General features: G+C 49.3%; 3 protein-coding genes across 5 annotated transcripts in view; 1 reads left to right on the top strand and 2 right to left on the bottom strand.

The window, feature by feature from the left end:
• Positions 1-27,456, bottom strand: part of LOC149345658 (uncharacterized) — a 192,081-nt gene that overhangs the window by 142,191 nt on the left and 22,434 nt on the right. The window lies entirely within an intron of this gene.
• Positions 7,534-14,960, top strand: LOC149345660 (uncharacterized). Of its 2 annotated transcripts, XM_089586163.1 has the most exons (9): positions 7,534-7,659; positions 9,005-9,239; positions 9,745-10,111; positions 11,499-11,672; positions 12,171-12,354; positions 13,452-13,694; positions 13,917-14,088; positions 14,213-14,361; positions 14,549-14,960. In XM_089586163.1, the coding sequence occupies exons 1-9, from the start codon at positions 7,560-7,562 to the stop codon at positions 14,725-14,727; spliced, it is 1,803 nt and encodes a 600-aa protein (XP_089442289.1). In that variant the 5' UTR covers positions 7,534-7,559; the 3' UTR covers positions 14,728-14,960. The 2 variants fall into 2 exon arrangements, with proteins under 2 accessions (XP_089442289.1, XP_089442290.1); XM_089586164.1 differs by lacking the exon at positions 14,549-14,960 and having other exon boundaries at positions 13,917-14,350.
• LOC149345659 (uncharacterized) lies at positions 14,518-19,463 on the bottom strand. The gene is made up of 4 exons (XM_089586167.1): positions 19,264-19,463; positions 18,701-18,913; positions 18,219-18,378; positions 14,518-14,749 (listed from the first exon to the last, which is right to left on the bottom strand). The coding sequence occupies exons 1-3, from the start codon at positions 19,404-19,406 to the stop codon at positions 18,222-18,224; spliced, it is 513 nt and encodes a 170-aa protein (XP_089442293.1). The 5' UTR covers positions 19,407-19,463; the 3' UTR covers positions 14,518-14,749; positions 18,219-18,221.

Genomic DNA, 27,456 nt, shown 5'->3' with positions numbered 1-27,456 from the left:
CGCACGCGTTATAGTATACCGCGGCCTGCACTCGTATAGTCTGCAGGATGCCTTTCTGGAGCACCCCGGCGGAGCGACAACTCGTCATAACAACGGCAACAGATTGCAATTGCGCGTTCCGCAAAACAAAGCCCCAACGCAGCCGCTCCGATCATTCGATGGGCGCCAACCCAACCGTAGAGCGAACCGCACGACACGAGGGAAAACGATGTTCGGCACAGGGTCAAAGCGCGCTGCACCGACCGCCAACGACAACAGCACAAGTAATGGTAACGTGGAGACAGAGCTGCCCGAACTTACTCACGCAAGTCTATTCCAAATGCCTCCCGGGTAGCGCGAGGGACTTATGATGAAAAGAAAGGCGCAGCAATTTTCTCACTCTGGGGTGGACATCTCAACCGTCACGGAAGGACACCACGGTGGCTCAGTAGTCAGGGCGCACGGCTACCGAGCCGGAGTACCCGGGTTCGAACCCGACTGCGGTGGCCGAAGGCGCCCGTGCGCTGTGCGACGTTAGAGTTATGGTGTATTGCAGTTCAACGTCCCAAAGCGGCTCAGGCTATGGGCACACCGTAGTGAAGGGCTCCTGTCGAAATTTCGACCGCCTGAGGTTGTTTTAACGTGCACTGACATCGCACAGTACACGGGCCTCTAGAATTTCGCCTCCATCGAAATTCAACCGCCGCGGCCGGGACCGAAGCCGCGTCTTTCGGGTCAGCAGCCGAGCACTATAACCGCTGAGGTGCACCGCGGCGGGTCAGAACACGTTAAAGATCACCAGGTGGTCGAAATTATTCCGGAGCTCACCACTAGGTACTTCTTTCCCTTTTTCTTCTATGACTCCCACCTTCCTCCCTTCCCTTACGGCGCAGTTCAGGTGTCCACCGAGATATGTGAGACAGGTACTGCACCTTTCATTTCCTGATAACCAGTCACGTATGTCATTAGCAGCGTTTACATGAGATGACTGAATGCGACTGTAGCGGATCATAGGTAACGAGAAGCGGTAGCGTTTACAGGAAGCGCATTACCCCTGGCGCGATGGTGGCGGCACAGGTTGTCGCGTACCGAAGGCGAAGCTGCACTTCCGGCGGAACCAGTTTCCGGTTTTGTTCTGTACTTCCTGCCTGGCGAATCCACTTCTGTGGTGAAGTATACTCCCGATTTTGTGGAACATGTTTTTAAACGCAACGCTGCGTTTGCACGTACCACTGCTCCCTGCAGCGCGGTGAGCAGCTAGAAAGCATCGCATCGCGCTCATGTAATCAAGTGGCTATTGGTTTGGTATGGCTGCAGGGGCATTTAACGCCCCAAAGCGACTCAGGCTATGAGGGATGCCGTAGTGGAGGGCTCCGGAATAACTTCGACCACCTGAGGTTGTTTTAACGTGCACTGGTATCGCACAGTACACGGGCCTCTAGAATTTCTCCTCCAAAGAAATTCCACCGCCGCGGCCGGGATCGAACCCGTGTCTTTCGGGTCAGCAGCCGAGCGCCATAACCAATGAGGCACAGCGGCGGGCTGAAAATAAATAAATATTAAATGATTTCAAATGAAAGAAATAGAATTAAAGGGTGGGAAGGAATAAATACGAGGGCCAGAGTGTCCCACCATTTCAGAGGGTTCCAGATCCGCAGCTGTGCCGTCACGTGGGCAGTCCGCATATCGCGTTTCCGTCCAAGGAATTAAAGGGGCTCTCAATAAAGGTGCGGTATCATTGGCATGTTAAAGGACACCGCTTCAAGAATGTCTTCCAGAAATAATTTTTTTCAATGCGTCATGTAGAAGCTCGGTTATCTGCAATCAAATTTTGGATTTCAGCTTTCCTTCTCCTCCCGTCAATTTTCGTGCACTCAAAGGTCGGCGCTACTCCGCCGGCTCCAGCCCGGGGGTCGCAACTTCCCGACCCACCGCAGTGACGCTGCTGTGTTCCTGCATATGCTCCCACAGAGCTGTGGCAGTTGCGTAAAGTGCGAAATAATCTAACCGGTAGCTAATGCGACGGAGGAGGGCGCCGGAAGGAAAAAGCCGCCGGAAAGGACTCGCCAGCTCAGGTGTTCATGAAGAGAGAATGCCGTGATTGGGCGAGTTTATGTACTCTCCTCGGAAGGCGTTTCAGCGCCCCTTCAAGGACGACGGGGGAGAGGAATGATTCACGTGAAGTCACGGGCGTCACTTTGAAGAGCTTGCGCAACACACCGCAACTTTCGCGCTGCAAGGCGGGCCTGGTGGCGATGAGCCGATTGGAAATGGGCGCGGTCTTTCGCCTTTCTCCACACACCACAGCATGGCATGGTGTTGCTGCAAGCTATCTATCGAGGGTGCATAATGAACTCCTGTAGCATACCTAGTCACCGTCACCGGAAAAAGACGTCCGCGTGCCGTCAGTGCGCATGCGCGGATCGCCCTGACGGCGCCAGGCACCCGGCATGCAGCTGCGCGGACATTTGCCACATCAGGACCAATTAGCGCGTGCGCACTGGCGGTGCGCGGGATCCCGGCACTCCGGCAACGGTAACGTGGTATGCTAAAGGCGTCTAGTAAATTGGACTCACCACACCGACTGCCCTTTGTTCCTTCCGCTGAAGCCCGGTCGCGCGGATACGCGACGAACGACGCACGGCGATCCTCGTCCCGCCTTCGGTCCCTGGGCGTCTCTTTCGGGGCGCCAATTTCATTTCCCGGAGCAAACGCTTCTTCGCTCGAGCCACGGCGCTTCCTGCATTCTTATCTGGACATTACTCGACGGCTGCGGGCGCAGAGCAGTCCTCCTCGAGCGGCGTGAAAAATGATCTCCCGCCGCGCCAGTTGTCCCCAATAGGGGAGGGAGGGTACGAGCGGCACAAAATCGAGAAATCGGCTCCTTCCCGATAGATGGCGCCACCCACCGCCCAAGCTCCTCTGTTGAGCACTTCGCTTTCCGTTCCCTTCCGGGCACGAAATTGCTCCTGGGGCATCGCTCCGGCGACTCCCGCCTCCATCATCGGTGTTATAACCTTGTACATCATGCAGGGGCAGAAAACGACTGTATTCATTTTGTATGCTTTTCTTTCCCCCGCTGAGAAGCGTCGAAGGAAGCACCAGAGGGAAAACTACGATAGACGCGCTCGCAGATTCATTCCCAGTTGGCGTCGGTCACGTGGTTCAGGACGCGTTTCTCGCAGAGGCACACGAGACTGCAGCGGCGTTCCCCGAGGCGGAAGCACGCACAAATCAAATCGATAAAACGAATTCACCCGCATGAACGATACACACGGCTAGCTATGAGGCCCGCACTATGCTTTAATGGTGACCAGTTAATAAGGAGTACTTGTTCAGCGGCACTGACAGACGGCAAGTGGCTTTGTGTAATCTTCTGGCAGGCCTGCCACGTTATATCAGCGATTACAGACGCCTGCCTACAAGAAGTCGCAGGCAGAAACTATGAATGCTGAAAATAAATAAATAACTAAAAACGGGTGGAAAAAAGACATTTCTACCCTCGGTCTTCAGATGCCCCCAAATCTCAGATATGGCGCTCATATCATACTCAGGGACCTTGCAACAGGCGCAAGCATGTTCTTTCCGGTGAAATGCAGTACGCAGCAGGCACAAATTGCGTCACGACTTTCGATGGCTATCTACTGAATTTTGGTTCGATGGCACCAGTTGGACTCGGGTTCAGGTCTTCTTTTGTGGTGGTGGAGATGGGGGTCCGTTTGGGCGCGACACGTTGCAGGAGGGAGATGAGACGTAGACGAACTTCTTTGCGGAAATGTACAAGCTGGGTTTATTTACAACTATTTACACATATACACATCGACCAGGGTGGTCGCTAGCATTCAGGACGATCGGGAGCGCCAGGCCAGAGCTCGCCCCTACGAAACCCTGTCCTGCCTGGCCGACTGAACTCGCGCTACACGTAGCGGCTCCTCGTCCTTGGGAACGTGGCCAGCGCAAAGCTAGACCCTGTCCGTCTCGCGATTCCGACTCTCCACCAAGAGTCCCTGCCCAAGTCTCTCCCTTTGGCGCCAAAACGCCTCCTTAAATAAGTTTCCCCAGCATTCTGGGGACCAACTTAGTGACCAATGAGAGATGGGCTTCTTACAACCAATCAGAGACACGCCGGTACCCACGAGCTTGTTTGCTCGCGAGGGCCGCATGCCTTTGAAGAAGCCGATAGCGCTTTTGCGCTTTTCCACACACAGTGAAGCACTTTGACAATACCACAAAAGCACGCAAGCACCACTTCCATCAGCTGTGGCTCCAAACACTACAGGGTGCATCTGAGCCCTCTGGCCAGAGGCAGAGTAATCACAACTCGTTACCCGAATGACCATTTCCATCAGCTGTGGCTCCAAACACTATAGGGTGCATCTGAGCCCTCTGGCCAGGGGCAGAGTAATCACAACTCGTTACCCGAATGACCACTTCCATCCGGCCTCACGACCATTCGTAATTACACTCAGCTGCCTCCCACGCAAGCTTCCCCCTCAAGTGTCCCTGAAGTTTTCTTTCGCACTGTTCGACGCCGCGGTCGAAGGGTCATTGAACTTAACCCCGACAATAGCCGGGGTACGCGACTCGTACGCACTGTCCGCGGAACGGATCCCCTTCCGGCACCCCTCGCTGCCATTGCTGCTTTTACCTTTTGGGGCGGCAGCCCTTTGACCCCAGCGTTTCCTCTGTCTGCTTAAAAGCTACGCCGCCTAAAACATCTTAAAGGGACACTGAGGAGAAATTGAAGTTGGCTTGTATCGACAGAATTCCAGCTCCTGATTACAAAAACGCCACTCTTACTGGCGACAAAGCTTTTGTAAGGTAGAAAACAGCAAGAACCGAAATACAGGTATCGCCGCCACAGGCCAAGCTCGCAAGTACAAGCGTAATGACGTCATAGACGAAAGCAGTGTTGCTAGGAGCAATGGTTCTAGCAACGCTAAGACAAGAGTGCCACGGATCACTGAGGCTAACAAAGTAAGATTGAGCGGTTGAATATTGAAGAAAGTTCTGTTTTGAAATTGATAGTACACTTTTATCACACAAGGAGGACAGACCGACGACAACCTGAATGTTGGAAGCAGAGAAAACCGGTACTTGTCGGCGCCACAGGCGGCCAGGTGAGTTTCGGTATTTTGCGCTTCGCGTCAACGCGCTTTGCGTGCCCGCGCGGTTTCGTTTCTGACGCGCCTCGATTTGCAAGCGTGAAACAGCAGAGAAACTCCAAGTGACGCTCCAAGTGCTAGTTAACTTTTGAAGGAGCCTATCAAGGCTGGTCGATGAAAAACTACGATGGCACACGATGGACGGTGATCGTACAAGGCAATTAGCAGTATAGAAAACACCTTGCGTCTCCGTACGCCAGCCCGGCGAAACGTTACCGGTTGTGCCGGTAAACTTCGCACTACTTAACGGAAATTGTTTATTACAAAGCAGTTAAGAAAAAAAGATTTGGAAACTGCCGAAACCGTGACTCGGCGCGCTCCTCCAACTCGTTTGTTTGCGGCTCTATTCAATAGCTTCGGCGGTTGGGCGGAGCTGTTCTATTCATGCTCTCGGCGAGTTTAATTCATTCACAGTACACATATATGAAGGTAGGTACATGCAAGTGGGTGCCAGAGGCAGATCCAGTGGACCCCGTACCTCCGGAAACACGCAGGGCGCTTTCATGCAACCCGTTGAAGCGTCGTGCGTCGGCTTTACTTTCAAGCCGCAAACTTTAATTGCGAGCGCCTTTGAGCACACGTCCGTTTTTTTTTGTTTTTTTTTGTGTGTGTGTGTGTCAAAAACGTCTGACTCCTTGCAACCGTGGGAAACCTCCTCGACGCCGCCTGCTTCACCATATGCAACTGTTCCCAGTGGCCCGAAAGCCTCGGACAGCTTCCGATGCCCGCGACGCGCCGACCTTGTCCTCGCCCCTCGCGACTCCCCGCACTGGGGTTACAGTATTTAATTTGCAACAGCTGGCCACGGCGGAAGGGGGAAATGACCCGCCGGCGCCTAACCTAACCGTGCTCCTCCTCGGACAAAGCTGGTGCCTCGGCAACAATTTGTTGGCCTGTGCCGCAGTTCACTCGGCGCTGGAGCAGTGCGCGCTACTTCGTGCCTCCGTGTTCCCCGCGCTCACAGCCAGAGTACGCGGACGTACTGCCCCGTCGGTCTCTTCTTGATCAGCAGTTCAGCGCTGTACTGGCAACGCAGATGGAGGCTGCTGCCCCGCAAAAGATCGGGCAATGCGATGTCGTAGGTTGCCCCAACAGCCGTGCCGAATCACAGCAGGGCAGTGCCGGTGGGGTGGTGTACCATAGAGTGCCGAGAGATGAGCCACGGCGGACCACTTGGTTACGTGCCATGCCACTACGAAAGGTGAAAGGCAGAGTATCGCTGTATGCGCTCGTGTGTTCGCTGCATTTTCGTCCCGAAGACTACGTGATCGATCAATCCTTGAGTGCGTCTTTCGGGATTCCATGGCAGCGCCGCAGACTCTCTCAAGGCGCGGTTCCATCAATATTTCCGGCAACGAGTGGACAACAGCCCTCACAGCAGCCCGACGACAGCAGTTCTGTGAGTATATATCTCACTTCTATGCCCGAAAGCAAAATAACGAGCGTAAAACACCAGCACTCCGATGACTTGATTATCGGCTGGCTTTCCTATAGCTGCTGTATGTACTATTTGTTTCATTCATATAGCATTTTTCACGATGCGCACTTTGATAAAATTATGCCTGAATTAAGACTCCTCTCTGTGGTCCCGAAGGCTCACAGTGAGGAGTGGAGGTGGCAAGTTTAATTAAAATTTCTGGCCATGATTGCCGAACCAACTGCATTATCAGCGAAATCAGATGGTGTCAGCAGGCTTGTAAGCTTAGTTCGCCTCTTATAAAATTTGTCTGCACCTTGAACAAGCCTCACGCTCCTTGCCTTTTATCTATGTTGATTGACCTAGAGAATAATTTGGCTGTAGAAGTGTTCCTGTCATTCATAAAATCTGTAATGACACACACAGTTTAATGTGTTTTTAAAACTGAGCTCATTTCACTTTCAGGCCAACGTTGACACAACAGCAGATGAAAGAGCTGGAACATCTTTCGAAGGACAGGAGGTAAGCTGTACCAGACAGTGACATCCATGTGTTCTTGTGAAGCTGTGTGCTAACCTGGTATACAATGCACACTTTACTGTGTTTTTACATCTGGGCTGCTCTGGATTCCAGGCCAACATTAAGGTGACAATAGATGATGGAGCTGGCAAGTCTTCTGGGGAACATGAAGAGGTAAGCTGTACCACGCATCACTATCTATGTGTGCTTGTTAAACAGTGTGTCAGCTTATCATAATGCACAGTATACTGCATTTTTACATCAAGCCTCTTGTGGTTTCCAGGCTTACATTGACAAAAGTGATGACGACATCAGTATACTTTCCAAAGAACCTGCCGAAGTAAGCATCCACTTGCATTTTGCAAGTCGTATATTCTGCATCTGAAAATTGCATATGCCAGAAATGCAGCTAAAGAACCAAATCACAGACTATTATTTAACTATCTCAGGCCTCCCCAATTGCTGCCAGAAAAACAGGAATGGAGACAGAAGCTCCACAGGGAACACCTGTACAAGCATCAAGTCGTGGCATCATGCACGACATAGGTGTGCAGGTTCGTTTGCCTGGCCGAAATGCAGGTGAGCTGAAGCATGTCACTGGATGTATGCTGGCTTTTACTGTGAAAACTAAAATGTTTAGAACTTTGTTTTGATTATTACAAGTATAGAATATACAGTTGTGTGCCTCTTGTGTTGCATTCATACCTATACTACACCACCTATGCACCTAGCAGATCTGTTTCTGTATTTCAACAACAGGCCTGATCAAAAGTTGAGGCTGGGTGGTAGAGGTAAAGCAGGGTAACTGGATGTGTACATGGACATGTGTAGGCATAGATGGCAAAGCTGGAAGGTAATTCGTGTCGTCTCTTGTTTCTTTCACTCGTCCTGTGTATTGCGCTGCTTTAAGATGAATCCATTCCAACTTGCCCAGTTTTCTGTTCTCGTTAAGGTAATTAAATATATTAATAACTACTCCCCCCGAGACCACGCAAATACGAGTTTATTACCAGTTACTGTTCACAAAAAGTAATGAAACTGCAATTACTTCACACAAAAGTAATGCAGTTACTTAAATTTAAGAATTTTTTTCACACACAGAAGTAAAATCGGGGGCTAAAGTAACTGACCCCACCTCCAAGTTCCGAATCGCCCCGCATTCCGTGCCGCCTCCACCTGCTGATGCATTCCTGGTGCCAAAACCGGTGCAGAGGACGGGGGTTTGTTACTTTTAACCCCGACAGTGCACTGTCCTGTGAAAGCTCCCATAAAGATTTCAGTGTCTTAAATCATAATACCGCAGGGTGCAACGGAGTTTCAAAGTGGTAAGGAAGCAATTACTCATTTGCAATTACAACTGCAATTAAAATTTGCAATTAAGGGAGCAATTACAGCTTTGTAGCCATATGGCTGTACTTGGGTGGATGCAGTTGAGTAATTGCTCCTTCATTACAAATCTACCCCACCTTGGGAGATTCCCCTAAAACATCTGACCAGTTTCAAAGTGAGCATAGAAAACTTTGCCCTCCTTTGCCGGCACAAACAGGAGCAGCGCTTTAAAAGAAGTAAATTCAAAATTACTTAATTATTTTGGTGTGACATTACTGCCTCCAGGCAATGCATCACATTAAATTACTGAATTAAAAAGTGAAATAAAAAGGTGTGTAAAATGCTGTAATTTATTGTCCTGCACTAATTTAATTACTGGTATATCTGTGAGTGGGAGTTGGCCTTCTGTTATTGCAGGTGCTTAGGCAGAAAAATAATTTTGAAGTAATAAAATTAAATGGTTATGTTAATATGTACTGCTAGTCCAATATCTTGCAGCAGTGTTAACTACCACACCAATTTATGAGCCATCTGCTATAGAGATATTAGGTACCTGCAGCAGTGTAGTTCTGAATTATTTTTTTTTGTGTTTCAGCGGTTCAGGTGAACACTGTGCTCAAGGAGACAAGAGAACAGGCCGTTCAAACAGATCAGGCCACTTATCAAAAGTTCACATCAACACCTGTGAAACGTCTCCGTCTGGATGTTCAACAGGAGTCCAGCCCTTTGGCGTCACCTGAAGTGTCACCAGTACATGTCAGAGGTGATGACGATGACATGTATGAGCCAAATGACTCAACATGGACATTAGATGAGACAATGGAAGATGAGTAAGTACAGTAGACTGCCTGAAAAGGAATATACCATTTAGAATCCTCTCTGTGTTCTGCAGTAAATTGACTGAGAAGACAAGAAAAATGGCAGAATGGGCAAGTTGGCGTTCCTTCATAATTTTCCAACAGTGCTTCAGAACCAGGGCAGGGAGCGAGAAGGAACACACACACACAATGCCGTGTGTGTTCCCTCTCATTCTTCATCAAAGTTTCGAAGTGCCCTTGGAAAATTATGAATGAAAAGACAATCTGCTGCCTGACTTTCGAACCACATCTGATAAATTGATATGTGTAACGACCAAGTAGTCGCATTAGGAGAAAAAAATGCTCTCAATAACCTTACAACCAAATAACGTTACATACAGTGCTGTAACTGAGCTCTGCGGGCAAGTTGTCAATGCTGAAAGTACCAATCATTCTATGCCATTTTGCCTAAAGAAATAGATGAACAAGGCGCATCATTGCGTAACTTCAGACTTGACAAAATGACCTCGTTTTACAGGGACAGCGATGATAATGGAGACACTGAGGAGAGCAGCTACTACATTGTTGCCCATACCTGCCTCATGGTACTACTGAAAATATGCCTGACCTGCCTTTACCGAGCCTGCAAAGTGAGGCTGAGCTACATTGGGACGTGCATCAGTGCACAAACAAAATGCCCCAATGGGCATATACACACATGGTCGAGCCAGCCACTGGTTGGAAGAAAGCCAAAGGGGAACATTGATCTCGCCACTGCCTTGCTTTTTTCTGGTTCAAGCCCTGCAAAGACTCTAAGACTGATGCAGATAATGAAAATCAAGGCACTCAGCGAACACACGTTCTTTGATTACCAGAAGGCATACCTCTTCCCTGCGGTGAACATGGTGAGTGTGCAAGCTACCATCTGTCACTGCAGACAACCCCTAATTTAAAATATGCAACAGAAAGAAAGGTTAATAAATCATAAATTCCACAGCCAACCTTCCTTCAGGAATTTACAGATGGCAGTACAATGCATGACTGCTTTCGGATATTAGTGTTGTTCCAAGCAATGTCAAAGTTGTATACTGTCTACTACTTAATTTCATCCCATTCACTGGCAGTACAAATACTGTTTCAATCCATTGCATGTTCAGCAAAGGATAAGGTGCACTGCTCTGGGTTAACCCATCAGAAAAAGCCTACATGAACAAAAGCTCCTGCACTCCTAGCCCTGTGGTGTGACATCTTTATCAAAAGAAATAAGGCTGCCGTGAATTACTCATTGATATTCACCCAAGGGCAGCCATGCGGCTGCAAAGAAAATCCGTATGGCTGTGCTTGGGTGGATACGAATGAGTAATTACTCCCTTCTTACAAATCTACCGCACCTTGGGGGATTCCCCTAAAACATTTGACCAAAAAGTAACCTAGTGTCAAAGCACTGAAGCTGCTGTTACCAGCTCTCACTGGTTGTGAGGATAACCTGTGTGGCGTGCAGCTACGACACCACAATCCTCCTCTAGATGGTAAGACTCCTGATATCATAAAGAGCAGTACACGTAGCGTTGCTACTTTTGGCAAAGATGGGACATTCTTTAAGATTGCTGATAACAGTCCCTGTGCCCAGCTGTGGCAAACTAATTTTTACAAAACAGAAAGGTAGTTGGGTTATGCTGCAGTTGATGTTGGGTAGAGTATCAATGAGTGCAACAGTTCATCACCTCACAGCAAACTGCACAAGTCAGGGTAGCCAAAACTTGAAAAATGTGGAAGAGAATGAACTGACATAGTTTAGCCGTGAGAGACTTTCAACCGAGCTTTAGCGATCCATTAGGCCAGCCCACTGTTCCGTGGCGAAGGCCTCTTGCCCAAGAATGCCATCTCCCAGTCCTACATCCAATTCTCACTGCTCTTCCCACTCCACACTCCTGTCTCTCTAGTTCCCAGGCCCATGCCTTTCATAAAAATCACTCATTACATCAGCAATGCTTCATTGTTCTTCTTCCGCTCTGGCGCCTCCTGACCTAACTACCCTAAACTCCATGCTGATCTTGATCTGTCCTGTCACTCTTCAGTCTCCTTTCTGTGCCCTCCTCTCATGCCCAGTTCTCTCCTGCCACCTCTGGCTGGCTTCTCATGAAGAGAATAAGCTCAGCCTGGTGCGGCAGGCAGAGCACATTCTGAGCACCTGATCTGTGCTCTGAAATAAAGTGTCTTACTACTACTGCTATCACAGGGAGAACAATAGGACAAAGTTTAAAATGAAGCTGAACATTGCATTTCCCACAGGTCTGGCAAGAGCACCAAGAGAAACTGCTGGCATCCCTGGCTGACAGTGAGGTGGAACTGTGTGGTGACGGACGCTGCGACTCACCTGGCTACAGTGCAAAGTTCTTGACCTATTCCTTTCTGAACCCCAGCTTGGGAAAAATAGTGCACACTGAACAAGTGCAAGTGGGAGAGGTAAGTGCCAAAATGCATTGCTCTGAAGAGTAAGTAGAATTTATGATGGTGCTATGGAGCTCAGCATTAAAGCTGAATTGAATTTGAAATAAAATATTTTCAGAATGCATGCAAATGCAGTAATAAGGGAGTAATTACTCATTGACATCCACCCGAGCGCAGCCATGCGGCTACAAAGGAAAGCTATACAGCTTTCTCAGAAACTTCGCAGTTAAAGAGAAATTCGTCCTGGTCCGGGGTTCGAACCCGGGACCACCGCTTCACCGGAGCAGTCGCTCTACCAACTGAGCTAACCGGGACGGCAAGCTTATGGTAGGGCGAGAGCGAATTGATCAGTAACTCGAAGTGGGAACTGTGTTGGTCAAAAAATATTTAGCCACCAATGCAAATACAGTGTACGAACATTACATTAACTCTATTATTCCCCCCCTTTTTTTTCGCGGCTTTAGCCCAGTGATGGCAGCTGTTTACAGTCACATCAACTCCTATGCTTTTCAGACAGATGCAGTGAAGGCAAGTGGCCACATGGAGAAGGAAGGCCTTATACGAGGCCTTGCCTTCTTTTCACAAGTAGGAATCCACATCAAGTCGTTGACAACGGACAGGCACCCAGGCATAAAAAAACATATGCAGCAGTGCCAGTCAATAGTGCACTACTTTGACGTTTGGCATGTAGCAAAAGGTATGGAGAGATTTTCACCTTCAAGTTAATATGTGATGTAGAGCCATGTAACGTGAAATTTACTAATAACCTACTGTAATTGCTCATACTTTTCTTGTGATACTGAAACTGCTCATTTGTGCCTTGAAATTTTTAGGAGCAACAGAACACAAATTATCCCAACGGAAGCCTTACTGGATACTAGATTTACTTCAGCATTCCTATTGCCTTTTAGGCATGAATTAAGTGAATCTATAATGTGAACAAAACTGAATACGTAGTTTCCAAGCACTAACGTTCATTTACAGCTGGAATCAATACGAAAGTGATTACTCCCAGACGAACCCACTGGGACAAAGTGCTCTACCACAGCTTATATTTAGGAGAAAAGCAAACAAAATAGATGAGAATAGCTGGCTCCTTTGTCCCCACATATTTCACTGCCATTTTTTTAAAAGAAAATTAGTCATTATGCTAGAAAAAAAATGTTTTGTATAGCTGCAATGATAGTTACCTTCATATTGACACTGACTGTCCTATGCACAGCTATCTCCATCAGTGACAGATGCAGAGTGGAGACAAGAAAAGGGAAGATCAGGGGCTCCTTAGGACTTATGATAAAAAGCCATCAGTCTCTGAAACCAAGGAAGGCATAGGGAAATATCACCTTTTTTTCGCTGTTAGAAGAAAGGTAACATTTGCCTAACAATGCATTTCCAACAGCAAACTTCCTTTTCTTGCCCTCACCAAAATAGCTATGAACTACTATTCTACAGCAGCCCTAAACAAACACGCCACGCACCATGCGCATAAAGCCACCTACTCACTACCATTTCGTGACAAAGAGGAGCATTTCCTTCGGCTGGACAGCTCTGAAACGTACAGCAGTGGCAGCAATGTGTGACTGGCTATGGGAAGAATACTGACAAGCTGTACGTGCTCTGTACATTTACTGTCTCGTATACATGATGCACTCAAATTCAGCACGAGCTCCTTTTCATTCTAGCATCTTTTTTTTTGGCAAGTTTTCAGCATTGTGCTCTTCCTACTGAATGAATCCTGCAGCTAAAAATACAGCTGAAACTCCTAGTAAAGAGAAATTTTTGATGATTTTTCAGGGATCACGAAAAAACTGGTCGCCGCTTCAAAAAAATCTGGCTGCAGTGCTATAGGAAACTGGAAACAAGCGATTGTAAATCACTTATACTGGTGTGCTTGTGCTTGTGGTGGGGATGGCGAGCTGCTTGCGGCAGCATGGCAGAGTCTTGTGAATCATGTGAGCAACATCCACGAAGGGCACAACCAACTCTACCCAAGGTGTCTGCATGGACCTTTGAGCAGCTCTGCATGGCTCAGTGTTGGTAAGTGCAGTGAACACCTCTACTCAGCTTTCTCAGGACTAGTGTTGTTCTAAAAGAACAACACTAGTCCATCAGCAGAGATCTTGTGCGCCTACCGAAAGTAGTCAGAAAATAATACCACTGTTACCCCTTGCCATTCCAACAGAAATTGCACTACAACATGCAGAATGTGTTTGTGCCGTTGCATAAGAGCACAAAATGTTGTGTGTGCTTTTTTTCCAGGTTCCCTTCCACACAAGGAAGTGGAAGCCATTGTGAAAGCTGCACTGCTTCTGAAAGACATTAAGCGGCTCTCACCACAAGTACAAACATATGGCCTGGAGGCGTTCCACAGTGTTTTGAATGGGTTCGCCCCCAAGTCAACCTCATTTACATATGAAGGCATGAGGGCTCGGTGAGTGTGCATAAGGATACATGCAGAATATATCCATCTTGTCATAGCAGTGCAGCACATAAAGCAAAAGGAAAATGTTTTTCAACATGTCTAAAAGTCGGGTCATATTTCTTTACCTTCCTAGCACACTCCTTGCGGCTCTTCATTTTAATGAAAATGGTGACAGGGACCAGGCAGTGAGAAGCGATGGCACACTCATGTGGCACATAAAAACCGCAAAAGCCAGGCACGGTGCCACATTCGTCACGCCACAGAAGACAGCACCAACATTTGGCAAGTCACTGTGATTTTCATATTACATTCTTGTGTAGTTTGTGGTTGTGTGTAAAAGTGCATAGGATGCAACCGCTGCTTGTTCAAAGCCTTTACATGGCAGAACTACTCAGTCTCTAGTTTCCGCACACAGTGGGGAAAAAAAAGCACGTAAAGTCAATCAGACCAATGCCTTTGTTTATTGCAGGGTACGCAGGGGACCTACACACGAAGGTCATCGAGCTCTGTCTTTTGTACCCGAGCTTTAGAGAGGCCATGGAAAATACTGAACCAAGTGTTGGCCCAGCTTATGCAAAAAATGTGCCGTCCAGGCCATCCAAGGCAGACCTGGTGGAAGCCCACAAAGCACGCTTTGCAAAGCCGTGAAGTGGCTGCTGCCCTGAAGTAGCTGTGGGAAAAAGGATTGGAAAGCCTTCAACTCATCTCCAGCATCTCGTGCCATGAAACAGTACAAGGATATACCTATTCAAATAATTTGCGTATTTCACTACCATAAATCATTCAATGATAAATGAAGAATTTTAAATACCACTAATTTACCTTGTAAATTGACCGTAGTTTTTGTTTTCTCCTTCATCTTTTTTGGCTTTTTGTCTGACGTTCTGTGGCAACCTATATTTGTTAGTATTGTAAAGTAATGTGTATTATTTGCAATTCATATTTATTTTCATCTTGTAAGCTTGTCTTGCAATTTTGTTCTTATAGTTATGTTTTTAGACCTGAACCCTGAATTCTGTACGAACTGGGTGTGCAGGTGTTATCCTGCGTGTTCAAAGAAAAGGGCATCTGCCATTCGACTCCTCACAATGAAAATGAGTAAAAAACAGGAGTTCCTTCACTTTGCCTTGAATCTCCACTTACGAAGCCATGCATTCACAAGATGCAGTTGACCTTTGAAAACCGATTCGACAGGCTCGCTTTAGCTGGGTTCCCTCATTCACTTGTGAAAGAGGTCACCAAAAGCCTCATGCAGAGAATGAAAAGTAGTGAGTTGGGGCAGGTGTCCCCCAAGAAGGAGTCAGACTGGCAGTGGCGCTGTATGTGCACAAGTTGGCCCACAATTTGAAGAACTTTGCTAGCAAGCATGGGGTACGCTTGTCTTTTCAGCCTGTAGGGAGCTCAAAGGCCTTTGCTCTTGGTTTGAAAAAGAAGGAAAAAAGAAAAAGGGGCTGCGGAACCAAGCGCGGGTGACCTTTTATAAGGTGCACCATAGCGGTACCATATGAAATCGCCCGCACGAACGGTTTTTGCTATATAGGATAAACCGGGCACTGTGTGAATGAGCAAACCTCAGGGAGCATGAATAAAATAAAGAGGGCCGAAATTTTACAAAGCACACCAGACCTTTCCCTTCATGCTGTTCTGAGCCATGCTTTGCTGTCATGCGATTTCTTGCCAGATGTAAGAATACAATAGCACCATAGTCATACATAAAATCAGCAATAAAATTGAGCCATGCTTTGCTGTCATGCGATTTCTTGCCAGATGTAAGAATACAATAGCACCATAGTCATACATAAAATCAGCAATTAAATTTCATTAAGGAAGAGTGTCAGGCAGGAAGACACGATCTCGCCAATGCTATTCACCACCTCTTTACAGGAGCCATTCAGAGGCCTGGATTGGAAACAGTTGGCAATAAGAGTTAATGAAGAATACGTTAGTAATCTCAGTAGGGTAAGGGTGCGGGCTAGTTGGTGATGCATAACATATAAATACCAGCGCAAACCAGCAGGACACACGACGAAGAACGAGGACTCACAAGTGCTGACTTCCAACTGCCGTTTAATGGTTGAAAAATGGGCTTAAATACTGATTACAAACAACAAAAAGAAAGAGAATATCTTTGCTTGTCACTTCTTCAAGAAGAGCAACTCCGCATCTGGCAAGGCGATTGAAGGCGCATTGACACAATTATCTTGCAGCCCGGCTATCTCAGCCGCCTCCTTGATCCTTGATCCTCCTTGAGCGCCTCCTTGAGCCGCCTCCGTGGCTACTGATTACCGAACAGCTGGTCAAGTCCAGAGTGCACTGCTCTTCTTTCCCTGTAGTTCGGTCTTTGATGACGAACTTCCGGCGGTGCAGCGCCAGATTGCCTGTACCTGTCTCGAAGGTCCTGTACCGATGTTCTTTCAGCTGCTCATTCAGGCAACAACCTGTCTGGCCGACGTAAACCTTGCCACATGAAAGGGAAATGGAGTACATCACACCTTCCACACATTCGACGAAGGGGTTCTGATGTGCCGTGTTACACCACCGACGCTCGCCATCTCCCTTGTTGACATGTGTGCAAAGAGGGCCTAATTTCATAGGGGCCGAAAAGACGACGTCAACTTCACTATGCCGACCAATCTTCTTGAGGCGTGAGGCGATGTGACACATTGTGTATATACGGCACAACGACCACTCTTCGTTTCCACGGCGGTTCTTCGATCCCTTTGCTGGCTCGTGCTTCTTGTTTTACTTCCTTCAGAAGGCATTGACACACGGAAGTCACAATGCCCGGAGGGTACCCAGATCCCAAATATCAAATAGGCTGCTGAGATAGCCGGGCTGCAAGATAATTGTGTCAGCATGCCTTCAATCGCCTTGTCAGATGCAGAGTTGCGCTTCTTGAAGAAGTGACAAGCAAAGATAATCTCTTTCTTTTTGTTGTTTGTAATCAGTATTTAAGCCCATTTTTCACCCATTAAACGTCAGTTGGAAGTCAGCGCTTGTGTGTCCTTGTTCTTCATCGTGTGCCTTGCTGGTTTCCACTAGTATTTATATGTTAGTAATCTGCGATTCGCTGATGTCATTGCCTTGCTAAGTCACTCAGCAGATGAACTGCAAAGCATGATTGACGAGCTAGACAGGCAGAAAAGAATGGTGGACCTACAAATTAACATGCACAAAACCAAAGTAATGTTCAACAGTCTTGCAAGGGAGCAGCAGTTTACAATTGGTAGTGAGGTGCTGGAAGTGGTAAGGGAATTCGTCTGCTTAGGGCATGTAGTGACCACCGATCCGCATCACAAGACTGAAATAAGTATAATAATAAAAGAAATTATAATAATAATAATATAATAATGGAGCGTATTTGGCTGTCTCGCATCACGAATGGCAATTTACCGATATCCCTCATGAGAAAAGTATACAACAGCTGTATCTTACTGGTACTCACCTATGAGGCAGAAATGTGGAGGCTAACGAAGAGGGTTCAACTTAAAATGAGGATAACACAGCAAGCTTCGGGAAGGAAAATGATAAGTGTAACGTTAGGGGACAGGAAGAGGGCAGAGTAGGTCAGAGAAGAAACGTGGGTTAATGACATTCTAGTCAAAATCAAGAAGAAATAGGCTAGAGCATGGCACGTAATGCGAAGAGAAGGTAATCGCTGTTCCCAAAGGGTACTGAACTGGACTTCAAGAGAAGGCAAGTGCAGCAGGGGGCGGCACAGAGTTAGGTGGGTGGATGAGTTTTAGAGGCTTGCAGGGATAGGGTGGCCACAATTGGCACAAGCCAGGGTTAATGGAAGAATTATGGCTGAGGCCTTTGTCCAGTAGTGGACGTAGTCGGGCTGATGATGATGATGATTGATGCATAAATATGTTCTTTGAGCAATTGATGACTGAGGATACAAATGCATGTGTTTACCGTGAAATAAAGTAGCTGTGAGTCGTGCTCTGTCCCGTTGTCTTCCATTGTTGGATGTGTAGTTGCTCTGGTGCCTTTAAATTGTAATAATGAACAGCTACCAAGCCACCCAATAAGAAGCCCTCTTGAGATGTAAGGAAAACCACGTTTCTCTGTTCTTACCTTTAGGAGCACAGAATATAGCCCACACAACAATAACCTGAAAAATTGTCTGTACTTGCCTCCTAATATTCAGGGTATCTAAACCCTGTTGGTGTGTCTGTCGGGAATGATGCCCTTATTTTCGCCACAACGCAGGCTGGCAAGACGAGGCGATGTTTTTTACCCAGGCGATGCCAGAGCCACCGAACAAACTGCCGGTACGCTGTGTACCGGTACCTTCTGGGAATAAATAACAAAAGCACTGAGTGAATCATACACTGTGATGAAAATACACACATGTATGCATGATAGATAACACCCAAGGATGAATAAAGCCCCATAGTTGTAAAACTCAATATGCTGCAAGACTTATTCATATGCAATGGAGTGCACTGGAAATTAACTTTTTTGCAGTTCATGTAGCATGAAACGCTTACGCGTAAAAATATAACTACACTATGATTTAGTGTAAAATATGAACATTCAGGAATGAATGCCCTGGAATGCTAAGTTGTATGGTATGTGCAGCCTAACGCAGCATCAAACGGGAACAGAACTTCACTTGTGTATATCGTCGCTCATAGCTTCCCGCTGTGCGCGTAGCTCGAAGTAAGCAACGCGGAGCACGGCGATGTTCAGGCACAGCAGGCTGAATTCAGGGTGCTCCGTGATGCAGCCCTCCGGCTGAGCAGCGACGGCGCGGTCCATTTCGCGGCAGCATACACACTCCAGCTCCTCAAAGTTACAGAGAACTTGGCAGTGTCCACAACTGCACCTGAAACAACCGCAAAAAAAAAAAAAAACTGACTGTGTACGCTTATCTGCAGTAGCAATGCAAATTTTACATAGCGTTCAGCCAGTAAATGAATAAGAGGATTTATCACAATTTCTCGTGACGGTAGGCGGTATAGCAGCTGCCGGCTTTTAAACGCTTTCGTGCACATCGCAGTTACATGCTTTGGTGAAGGAAGAGGAAAACGCCTATTGGCTAGCTAATGTTGCACGAGCCTCGATATTAGCAAACGCACCGCTCGGCGTGTTCGCTTAGCGAACGTACGAAGACGCTGGGCAGCACTACGATCTACGAGGACTATTATTATAGAATTCCCATATGTCAGCACGTACCAGTCTCGACTCGTCAGCCGTGACGATGGCTCGGCGATGACTGCTCCCGCACTTGCTGTCGACAATGCCGGCTCCTCGGCTACCTCGGCGCTTGGAGATTCTTGGTATCCGGCCACACCAGCCGCTTCAGCCCTCAAAAGCATAGCACGCTCTGTTGGGCTGAGGTCGCTGAAGTGCAGGCCGGAGTTCTTAGCGAGAACTTCGTTGTCGGTAAACACTTCGGTAAGAACTTCGTTGTATGTAAACAAAGCGACGGTAGCCGCAGCTACACTGTACCGCAGCCGATAGATGCGTTCAATGCGGCCGGCGGTAGCTTTCATTTCGGCTGCTGCTAGACCACACCGCAAGCTGCCAGCAATCACGGAGTCTGCGCAACGTCATGTTCGCGTCACTTTAGACTCTGTCGTCACAGCAGAATCCCGAGTTTGAATCAGAGCGGCGGGAAAAACTTTTTCAACTTCGAATCCAAATCTCTTCCAAATAAATGCATCTTTCGCTGCCGGCCGAGCGGCAACAAAGACACCAGATGCCGAACTATCGGATATTGCTATAAAAAAAATATTGATAGAGCTCTCCTCAGTGTCCCTTTAAGATAAGGACCAAGTCGGCGGCGCCCGGGGGGGATATGGAGATGGCCCGCTGCCCGGCGGCCCGCAAACTCAACTGCACCCGAGGAGAATATATTAAAGAAACAACTGAAACGAGTCCCCGTCTCTGTGGCTTTTGAGAATGCGTTTCGGGCAGTCGGTGCAGGCCTGACAGCCAAGCCTGGAGAAGGGCCATTTTATGGAGTCCGCAGCCATTTTTGGGGCGTGTATATAGTCAACGACGAATTGCTCGCGCTACACGATGGCGACGTAGAAGAAGTGAACAACAGCAGTGACGATTGGGCGAAGTGCAATCGAGATAAGGATGACCTCACGAACTCCAGTATGTTGCGCACGGGAGGCGTTTTCGAGGTGTGTGTTCAGCGGTACACTGTTACGATGGCGATGAAGGTGGATCCGATGCGGGGGCTGCGTATACACGCGTTCATCGCTGTCGAGCCTGTGCGACGCCTCCCGACGGACGTCACCACCGACACCGAGTAGAAGATATCCTGGGAACGAAGATATAGGAGAGAGCAAGTACTGTAAAAGGGGGGAGGATCTACACTCATGTATGCCCTTTTGTGGCCTCCTCGGATACTAAGTGTTGCTGATATGAGCGATACTCGCCACCCATCGCTTCTCCGTGCCCGCAGTTCTGGTCTTGAAAACACTGCCGTTAATTATGTGCCGCGGTTGCACAAAGTTTCCGGGGGAGGGAAGGGAGGGGGGGGAGCGCGCTCGACTCCCAGGAATCGCCCATCGTCGCGCCATCCATCACGACTCAGCGATGCCGAACCGCGCCGGCTGAGCTAAGCAGCCGCCGCCGCCATCAGCACCAGCGGAGGTGGAGAAAACGCCAACGGCGCAGCTTGGCGCCCGATATACGATATATGAGCTGAGCGGAACGCCAAATATTCGCGTTGCATGCACGGCACAAAATGCGCACTCTCGAAATACGGGCGACTAGGAGAGGGCGAAAAGCGAGGTTGCACGAAGAAACGGCACAAGATCCAGCGAGTGTGGTGCGATGGCACAAATCTGCTGGCCTCCTGTCTGCGCTACCTCGTCGCTGCTGGATAGCGCATTAAGCCGAAAGCCTTTAATGCCTCATACTTTCGTTAGCAGACGCGTCGGCAGGAGTGTCGACAGACGCGTCGGTAGATTCGTCCGCCTTTCGGCGTCACTGCTTAAAACGCTCAAGGTTCCAGCATGAATAAAGGCGCATCTAGTGAATGCATGGGCTTCATAAATAAAATAAAAGGAGTAAAGTCAAGAAAAGGAAATTAAACATTAAAAATAAGTTGTGAAAATAAAAATAAAAAACGATAAATTTAAGAAAAGGAGCAAAAAAAAATAAAACAAGATATGAAAAATAAAAAAAGTAAACAAAAAAAGTGGCCAGGAAACGCTTTCGCCTTGCAGCACTTTAGAGAGCCAAAGTGCCCCCTGAATTTCTGCTTTTCTTCGCAGAGACTGTTCTGCCGGTACCAGCGTAAGGGTTTCTGCTCCAGCGAGCGCGGCGAACTTATCCCGCTAGCTGAACGCGGGCAGCGTGCACTGCGGCGCTAATCCCCTGGTTGCCTGCAGCGCGAGGGAACGCAGGCTTTCAGAATGGATAACCTAGCCACGCCCTTTGAAGCAGCCAGAGGCAGACACGACGAAAGGGTCACTTACAATATAATTCGCGCAAGCAGAAGCAAACGCACAACATGCTCTCGGGGCCACATGATATTTCCTTTGTGTTGTGTTCATTGTACATTGCTTCTATTTTTTTAGTTACTGCCTATCACATTGCTCGCGCTGTGTATCCAACCATGTTAGGTGTAATATTTGTGTGTGTGTGTGTTGTACATTGCCATTTTTACAAGTTGTTAACCCCACTCCTGCAATAGCCCCAATAGGGGCTGCAGTATGTAAAAATAAATAAATGAGACAATATCCCACGAGAAGCTCCTGCAGAAGCTCGAGACACTTATCCTCGATGGCTGTTTTCCTCCGTTTCGAGTACAGAGCGAGGTTTTTCGAAGGGCCTCCCTCAAAGGGGTCGTCACGCGCAGGCGCAGTAGCTCTCGCTATTCCACGGCAAAGCCAAGAAGAGCATGACACGCGTCCAATGGCGCGTACGCCCGCATGAGCGGCAGACAAGCCGCGTGTGCTGACGCGGATCGGCGCGCTATATAACATTGGCGGCGCGGCGATCGTCCGATGGCGCCGAGCGATATGCGGCTCGACCAGTTTGGCAGAAGAGGGTGACCCGCTTCTGAGGCCGTGTGTGTTTCCGCCCCCTCCTCCCGCATGGCCCGGATGCGGCGGCTCGGCCGCTCCATCGTCGGCCCGCACGCAAAGATCTCGGCGAGCCATCGGAATCGCCCCCGCGCGCGGGCTTCCAAGCGCCGAATCGCCCCTGCAGGCGCACAACGTGGGTGCCGCATAGCCGCGCCCACGCACCGACGACAGGGGGCGCGGCGATCGTCTGCGCAGTCCTCGGGGGGGCACGATTCAGCCGTGACCCCCGCCATTGACCAGATGCCAGTCGACCTTATTTTGGGCCGCGTCGGCGGAAAGACAAAAGACGCGCAGAATAGAGCGGGCCGTCGGCAACATGGCAGTGGTAGGGATCCAAGTGAAGTGGCGTGCTTGGTGCGGTCTCGCTCATCGCGACTCCGTAAACGCGAAGCAACCAGCCAACGACCACGCTCTCGGTGCCACTGGGTCGCCAAACTGCAGCGCGTATACGACCGCTGCGCACGCAGCCGGCGGGCATCCTTTGAAGGCGCAAAGGTCAAGTTCCCCCACACAAGCTGTGTCTCCCGTCCGGCCCTTCGCCGCGTCAACGTTGCACTGCAGACCTGTTCCCATTCCGCTGCGGTCGCTGTACACCGCTGTCCGCACACGCCGCTACGACGGCGGCCACGGTGGGTGCTGCGCAGAACAGCGCCTACTTCCAGCTACGGCGAGATGCCGGAAGGCTGCGATGACAGGACCAATCGATTCAGCACGATTCAACATATAACAACTGCACCAGGAGACAGTGCCGGATTAGGTGGAGCGAGGAAGGTGGGCAGGAAAGGGGGATTTCTCCCAAACCATAGAAAACCTCATTGTTTCCACGCGTCAAGTGCTAATAATGCGTTGCGCAAATAACGCCCCCTGCACAACAGTTCCCCAAGGATCCGCCACTGCTATATGAGACCACCAGGCACAAAAGAGGACGAGATAAAAGTCAGCGCTCGTTCCGTCTATACCCCTCCCCTGTGTTGCCTCATGGCGCAGTTCTAAATGCTTGAACAGAGCGAGATTGGACGCAACCCTGCCAGCAGGGGCCGCCATACACCGGGGCCCTATCCTGGCCGGAATCTGAAGCGGCGGGAAAATTTTCGGAGCACAGGAAAGAAAACTATTTCGGGTGACCATCCAAGACGGTGCGGACTTCAGCGCCGCCTACACCCGTGGAAATAGACGGGTCCGTTCCGGAGAGAAATTCTCGCTCAGTTAATTGAAAGTTCAACCTACTTTAAACCCCCCGTGCAGTGACATCACATTCTCGCCCGCAAGGGGCCGATAGCAGCAGGCATTATCGTCGCGATTTTTCCATGACACGCGCCGACGGTGCCGATCCCTCGCGCAGCGAGGAATCCGAGACGGGCACCTGAGGGTTCCGAGCCCCGTAGCAGTGGCAGGGCCCAGGAGGAGCATACGACGGCCGGTGCCCACGTGAGCAGGGAGAATCCATTCCAGGTAAACGTGCAGAGGAGCACGGGAATGCTCTGCACGAGCTCGCGGGCGGCGCGAGGGGCCCGACAGGACGGTCCTTAACTGCAGCACAACACCGACAGGACGCACGCTAGTCCTCTCGTCTGGGGCCGTGTCTCCTTGCGCTGCAGTCAGGGTGACTCAAATGACGAATAAACGACTATAGACGAAATAAAGTTAACTCACGTGCGAGTACTGCACTGCAGTTCTATTCCTTAGCAGTTAGCGCAGCTGTTCGTACTATTAGGGAGCATTACTGGTGAACATTTCGTATTTTCCCGCCTTCGACGACGTCGTACCGTTTCGACGAATCGCCAGTTTTACAACGCCGCAACTTCTGAGGCCACGCCGGGCTCTCGTGTCGATTAGACATCTAATGCTTCCGCCTTAATCGACCGGAAAGTGCACCAAGGTCAACCAAGCACGGCAGGGGGGGGGGGGGGGGGGGGGTTACAACGGGAGTAGTTTTTGGTGAAATAAAATGGCGCAGTAGCTGTCTCAGTTCTCGGCGGACACCTCAACCGCGCCGTGAGGGCAAGGAACCGAGGAAAAGGTGCCGCAGTGGAGGTCTCCGGACTTAAATTCCACCACCTGAAGATATCTAGAACACATACACATTCGCCTCCATCGAAACGCGGCCGGGTTCGAACCCGGGTGCTCCGCAACCGAGCGCCCTCACCGCTGAGCCACCGCGGCGGGAGAGAAGACAGTGGGCGAGAAGGAGCGACTCCGGGCGCAAAGCACTGACGCAAAGCGGCTCACAGCGATCGATCGGCCGGTCGGCCCAGAAGGCATGGCGACGGCGCTCTGCAGTGCTAGCGGCTGCACGGAGCACACTGGATCCAGCTCACACTGGGAGACTGCAGCAGGAGAGCACGCGAGCGGTGCACCCCCACGGCGCTTAGCAACAGCTGCTTCGCGTCTCTCGTGGTGCACGCGGACCCAGGCACGGCATTACCCACGGGCCTCGTTAATATGGAAGACTCGAACTATGGACAGTTCTTGCAGGGACCAAGCTTCTCCAATGTTTGGTTGATGGTTCATTGGGGTTTAACCTCCCAAAGCGACTATGGCTACGAGGGACGCCGTAGTGGAGGGCTCCAAAAGTTTCGACCACCTGGGGTTCTTCAACGTGCACTTACACCGCACAGTACACGGGCATCTAGGATTTCGATGGAGGCGAAATGTATCTACGCCTCACTAATACGGAAACTCGCTGTCCGGACAATGGACAGGGTGAAAGTGCGCACAGTCTATTGAGGTGCGTGTGTTTTTGTCGCGTCAATGTGGGCAAACGATGACAACAGAATCTCTACTGCGTCAACCGGATCATTCCTTTCCTGCATACTGAAGGAAGAAGTTTGCGGGCATAAGGCGGCCGCATATGCACACGACAGGGTTAGTACTTGGGGAGCTGTGGGAAAGGCCTTAATTTCTGATCTGCAGTGGTCGTGGTCAGTGCGATGATGATGACACCTTTTCCAGTGTTTCCTCGCAGCAGCACAACAACAGTGTGGGCACAGCTTCACTGCAGACTCGGAACTGCATCCAAGCGCATGCAGCGATAAGCGTGGACCGGGTCAGAGCACGAGCGCTTCCTCGCTGGCGGCGAAGCCTGCGCCGTGGTCCATGCAGGCAGAGCGGGGAAATGCGCGTGGCGGCAGCAGACGGGCCAAGGCGCGGCCCCGTCGTGGACGAAGGCGACCAAGGGCGACCCGGTGCGGATTATCCACGCTCCGCGGCGCCAGGGCCAGGAAGTGTACGCGACACCACGGGCAACGGGGTCGGCCCCGACACTTCCTCCGGCGAGGCGGCCAAAGGCGACACTGCGCTTCCAGCGACAGCCACGCGTTGCCAGCCTGTCCGATGGCTGCACGGCGTCACTGCAAACGCGACGAGCTCCGCGCGATTTTTTAAGGCGGAAGCCTTTAATGGTTTGGTTTATTGGAGTCTGACGTCTCAAAGCGACTCAGGCTATGAGGGACGCCGTAGTGGAGGGCTCCGGAACAACTTCGACCACCTGGGGTTCTTTAACGTGCACTGACATCGCACAGTACACGGGCTTCTAGAATCTCGCCTCCACCGAAATTCGACCGCCGCGGCCGGGATGGAACTCGCGTCTTTCGGGTCAGCAGCCGAGCGGCGTAACCACTGAGCCACCGCGGCGGGGCGAAAGCCTTTTATGATTCACACTGTCGTCCGTCCGGTAACAAAGCGTGTCACACGCGCTTAATCTCGGAAACTAAAAAAGATAGGAGAAAACCAATGGTTGCTTCAAATGCAGGAGGACATAATGAACCTAGAAGCCAAGTTTGATGACTGTAGAGTAATTAATTAATTAATTATAGGCAAAAATGTCGAAATAGCGCGGACGTCGATATAGCCACGGGAACGCTGTGACGTCACATCCACCGGAAGTCATCACAGCATAGTGAAAACTGTCACAGAATGGTCGAAAAAACGTCGGATTTGTGTCAAATTAGATGCAAAAATATGTAATTAAGCGTAATTAACACTTAAGATCCCCGAAAGATGTATAATTTCAGCATCGATCTAGGCACGGGAACGGTGTGCCGTCTGTACTTCATTTTTTTCTCTTTCTCTACCTTATAATAAAATCTCAGTCTTGGGTGAAAGTAGCATGTTGCGTTATTCGAACGCGTTATTCTATCGCCACGAATCAACCTCAATTAGTCCTCAGCGGCGTTTTCTTAACACACCTGAAAGGCCCTATGAAAAAACCCTCGTTATGGCGCACCTTTATAAAAATGGTTTATTGAGTGTCTATCGAATTTTTACAGACTCCACTGCTCTCTAACAGACGTTTTCTTTTGTCTATTGACGGTCTATAGACAACGGCGTAAGTATAGCGTACGGCCATAAATCTATAGGTTGCGTATAAGATTTCTATAGTCTGTAGAGCAGCCTATAAGAGAGGATAACTTCATTTAGCACTAGCTCAAGAGCTTTCATGCGGTCAGATGAGTCCTTGTCCGCAAAGATCGGTTGCCCCTATTCCAGGGCTCGGCTGGATGCTGCCCTCAGCTGAGCTAGCCTATAGGAATTTTGCATAGAAAGCCTGCAGACTTTACAGCCAAAATTCTACAGACTGTCGAGAGAAGTTTTTGTAAAGTACGCATTGCAGGACCCTGCCCTTCTTGGCGGCGCCCACTGCACCAGAAACGGCTCCTGTTGTCCATCGAGAGGGACACGTCCTACAGTAGGATACAACTTAAGAAAAAAAACAGCCGTTGCTAACACTAGGCCGCGGTTCGCGGTGTATTGTATTACTCCGCTGGCCAATCGCAACAGTGAACGAAATCTGCTTTTTTGATGATTGGCTACATCAAACAACCCACGTTTCAAAATTCTAGAGCTCATAATTTTTTTTCTCGTGATAAGCCATAGAGTTTCTTACTATTACCTAGAGGGAAAGCTGGCGGCGAAGCACTTCAGCCACCATGGACGCTCAAAGCATCATGGGGCGGTCAGCTACTTGTTGCGAGACAGTCGTAGTTTTTCAGGAACACGGAGTGTCATTACTAAGATGTTTCATTCCAAAAACGCTGTTCGTGTGTGCGCAGACGACTTTGGCGCGAACGCAGTGTGCAAAAACCATAGTAGAGAAACAGCAATAGCACACGACGCCAATAAAAGGTTTCACTTTTTCGAAATGCCATTAAAAACCCTTTTATAGTTAACACGTTAACACGTTTTGGCGGGCTAGTTGGTTAAGCATCTTGAATAAACAGCGCGGACGAAGACGAGCACAAAAGACAAGAAAATGGACGACAGAGCATAGTGTTTAAGCAACAAAATTTTTTTTGAAAACATATTTACTTTTAAAAGT

Source organism: Amblyomma mixtum, chromosome 4 (assembly GCF_055824585.1).
Source record: "Amblyomma mixtum isolate Tamu chromosome 4, ASM5582458v1, whole genome shotgun sequence".
Classification (NCBI taxonomy): domain Eukaryota; kingdom Metazoa; phylum Arthropoda; class Arachnida; order Ixodida; family Ixodidae; genus Amblyomma; species Amblyomma mixtum.
Note: the sequence above shows the minus strand (reverse complement) of the source record. Positions and strands in the feature narration are given on the sequence as shown.

Coding starts and splice junctions, on each gene's coding strand:
- LOC149345660 (XM_089586163.1), top strand. CDS start 7,560: ATGGAGACAGAAGCTCCACAGGGAACACCTGTACAAGCATCAAGTCGT. Junction 11,673..12,170: donor AACAAGTGCAAGTGGGAGAG/GTAAGTGCCAAA, acceptor TATGCTTTTCAG/ACAGATGCAGTGAAGGCAAG. Junction 14,089..14,212: donor TATGAAGGCATGAGGGCTCG/GTGAGTGTGCAT, acceptor TTACCTTCCTAG/CACACTCCTTGCGGCTCTTC.
- LOC149345659 (XM_089586167.1), bottom strand. CDS start 19,406: ATGCTTTTGAGGGCTGAAGCGGCTGGTGTGGCCGGATACCAAGAATCT. Junction 18,914..19,263: donor CGGCTGACGAGTCGAGACTG/GTACGTGCTGAC, acceptor CGGTTGTTTCAG/GTGCAGTTGTGGACACTGCC. Junction 18,379..18,700: donor ATGAGCGACGATATACACAA/GTGAAGTTCTGT, acceptor ATTTATTCCCAG/AAGGTACCGGTACACAGCGT.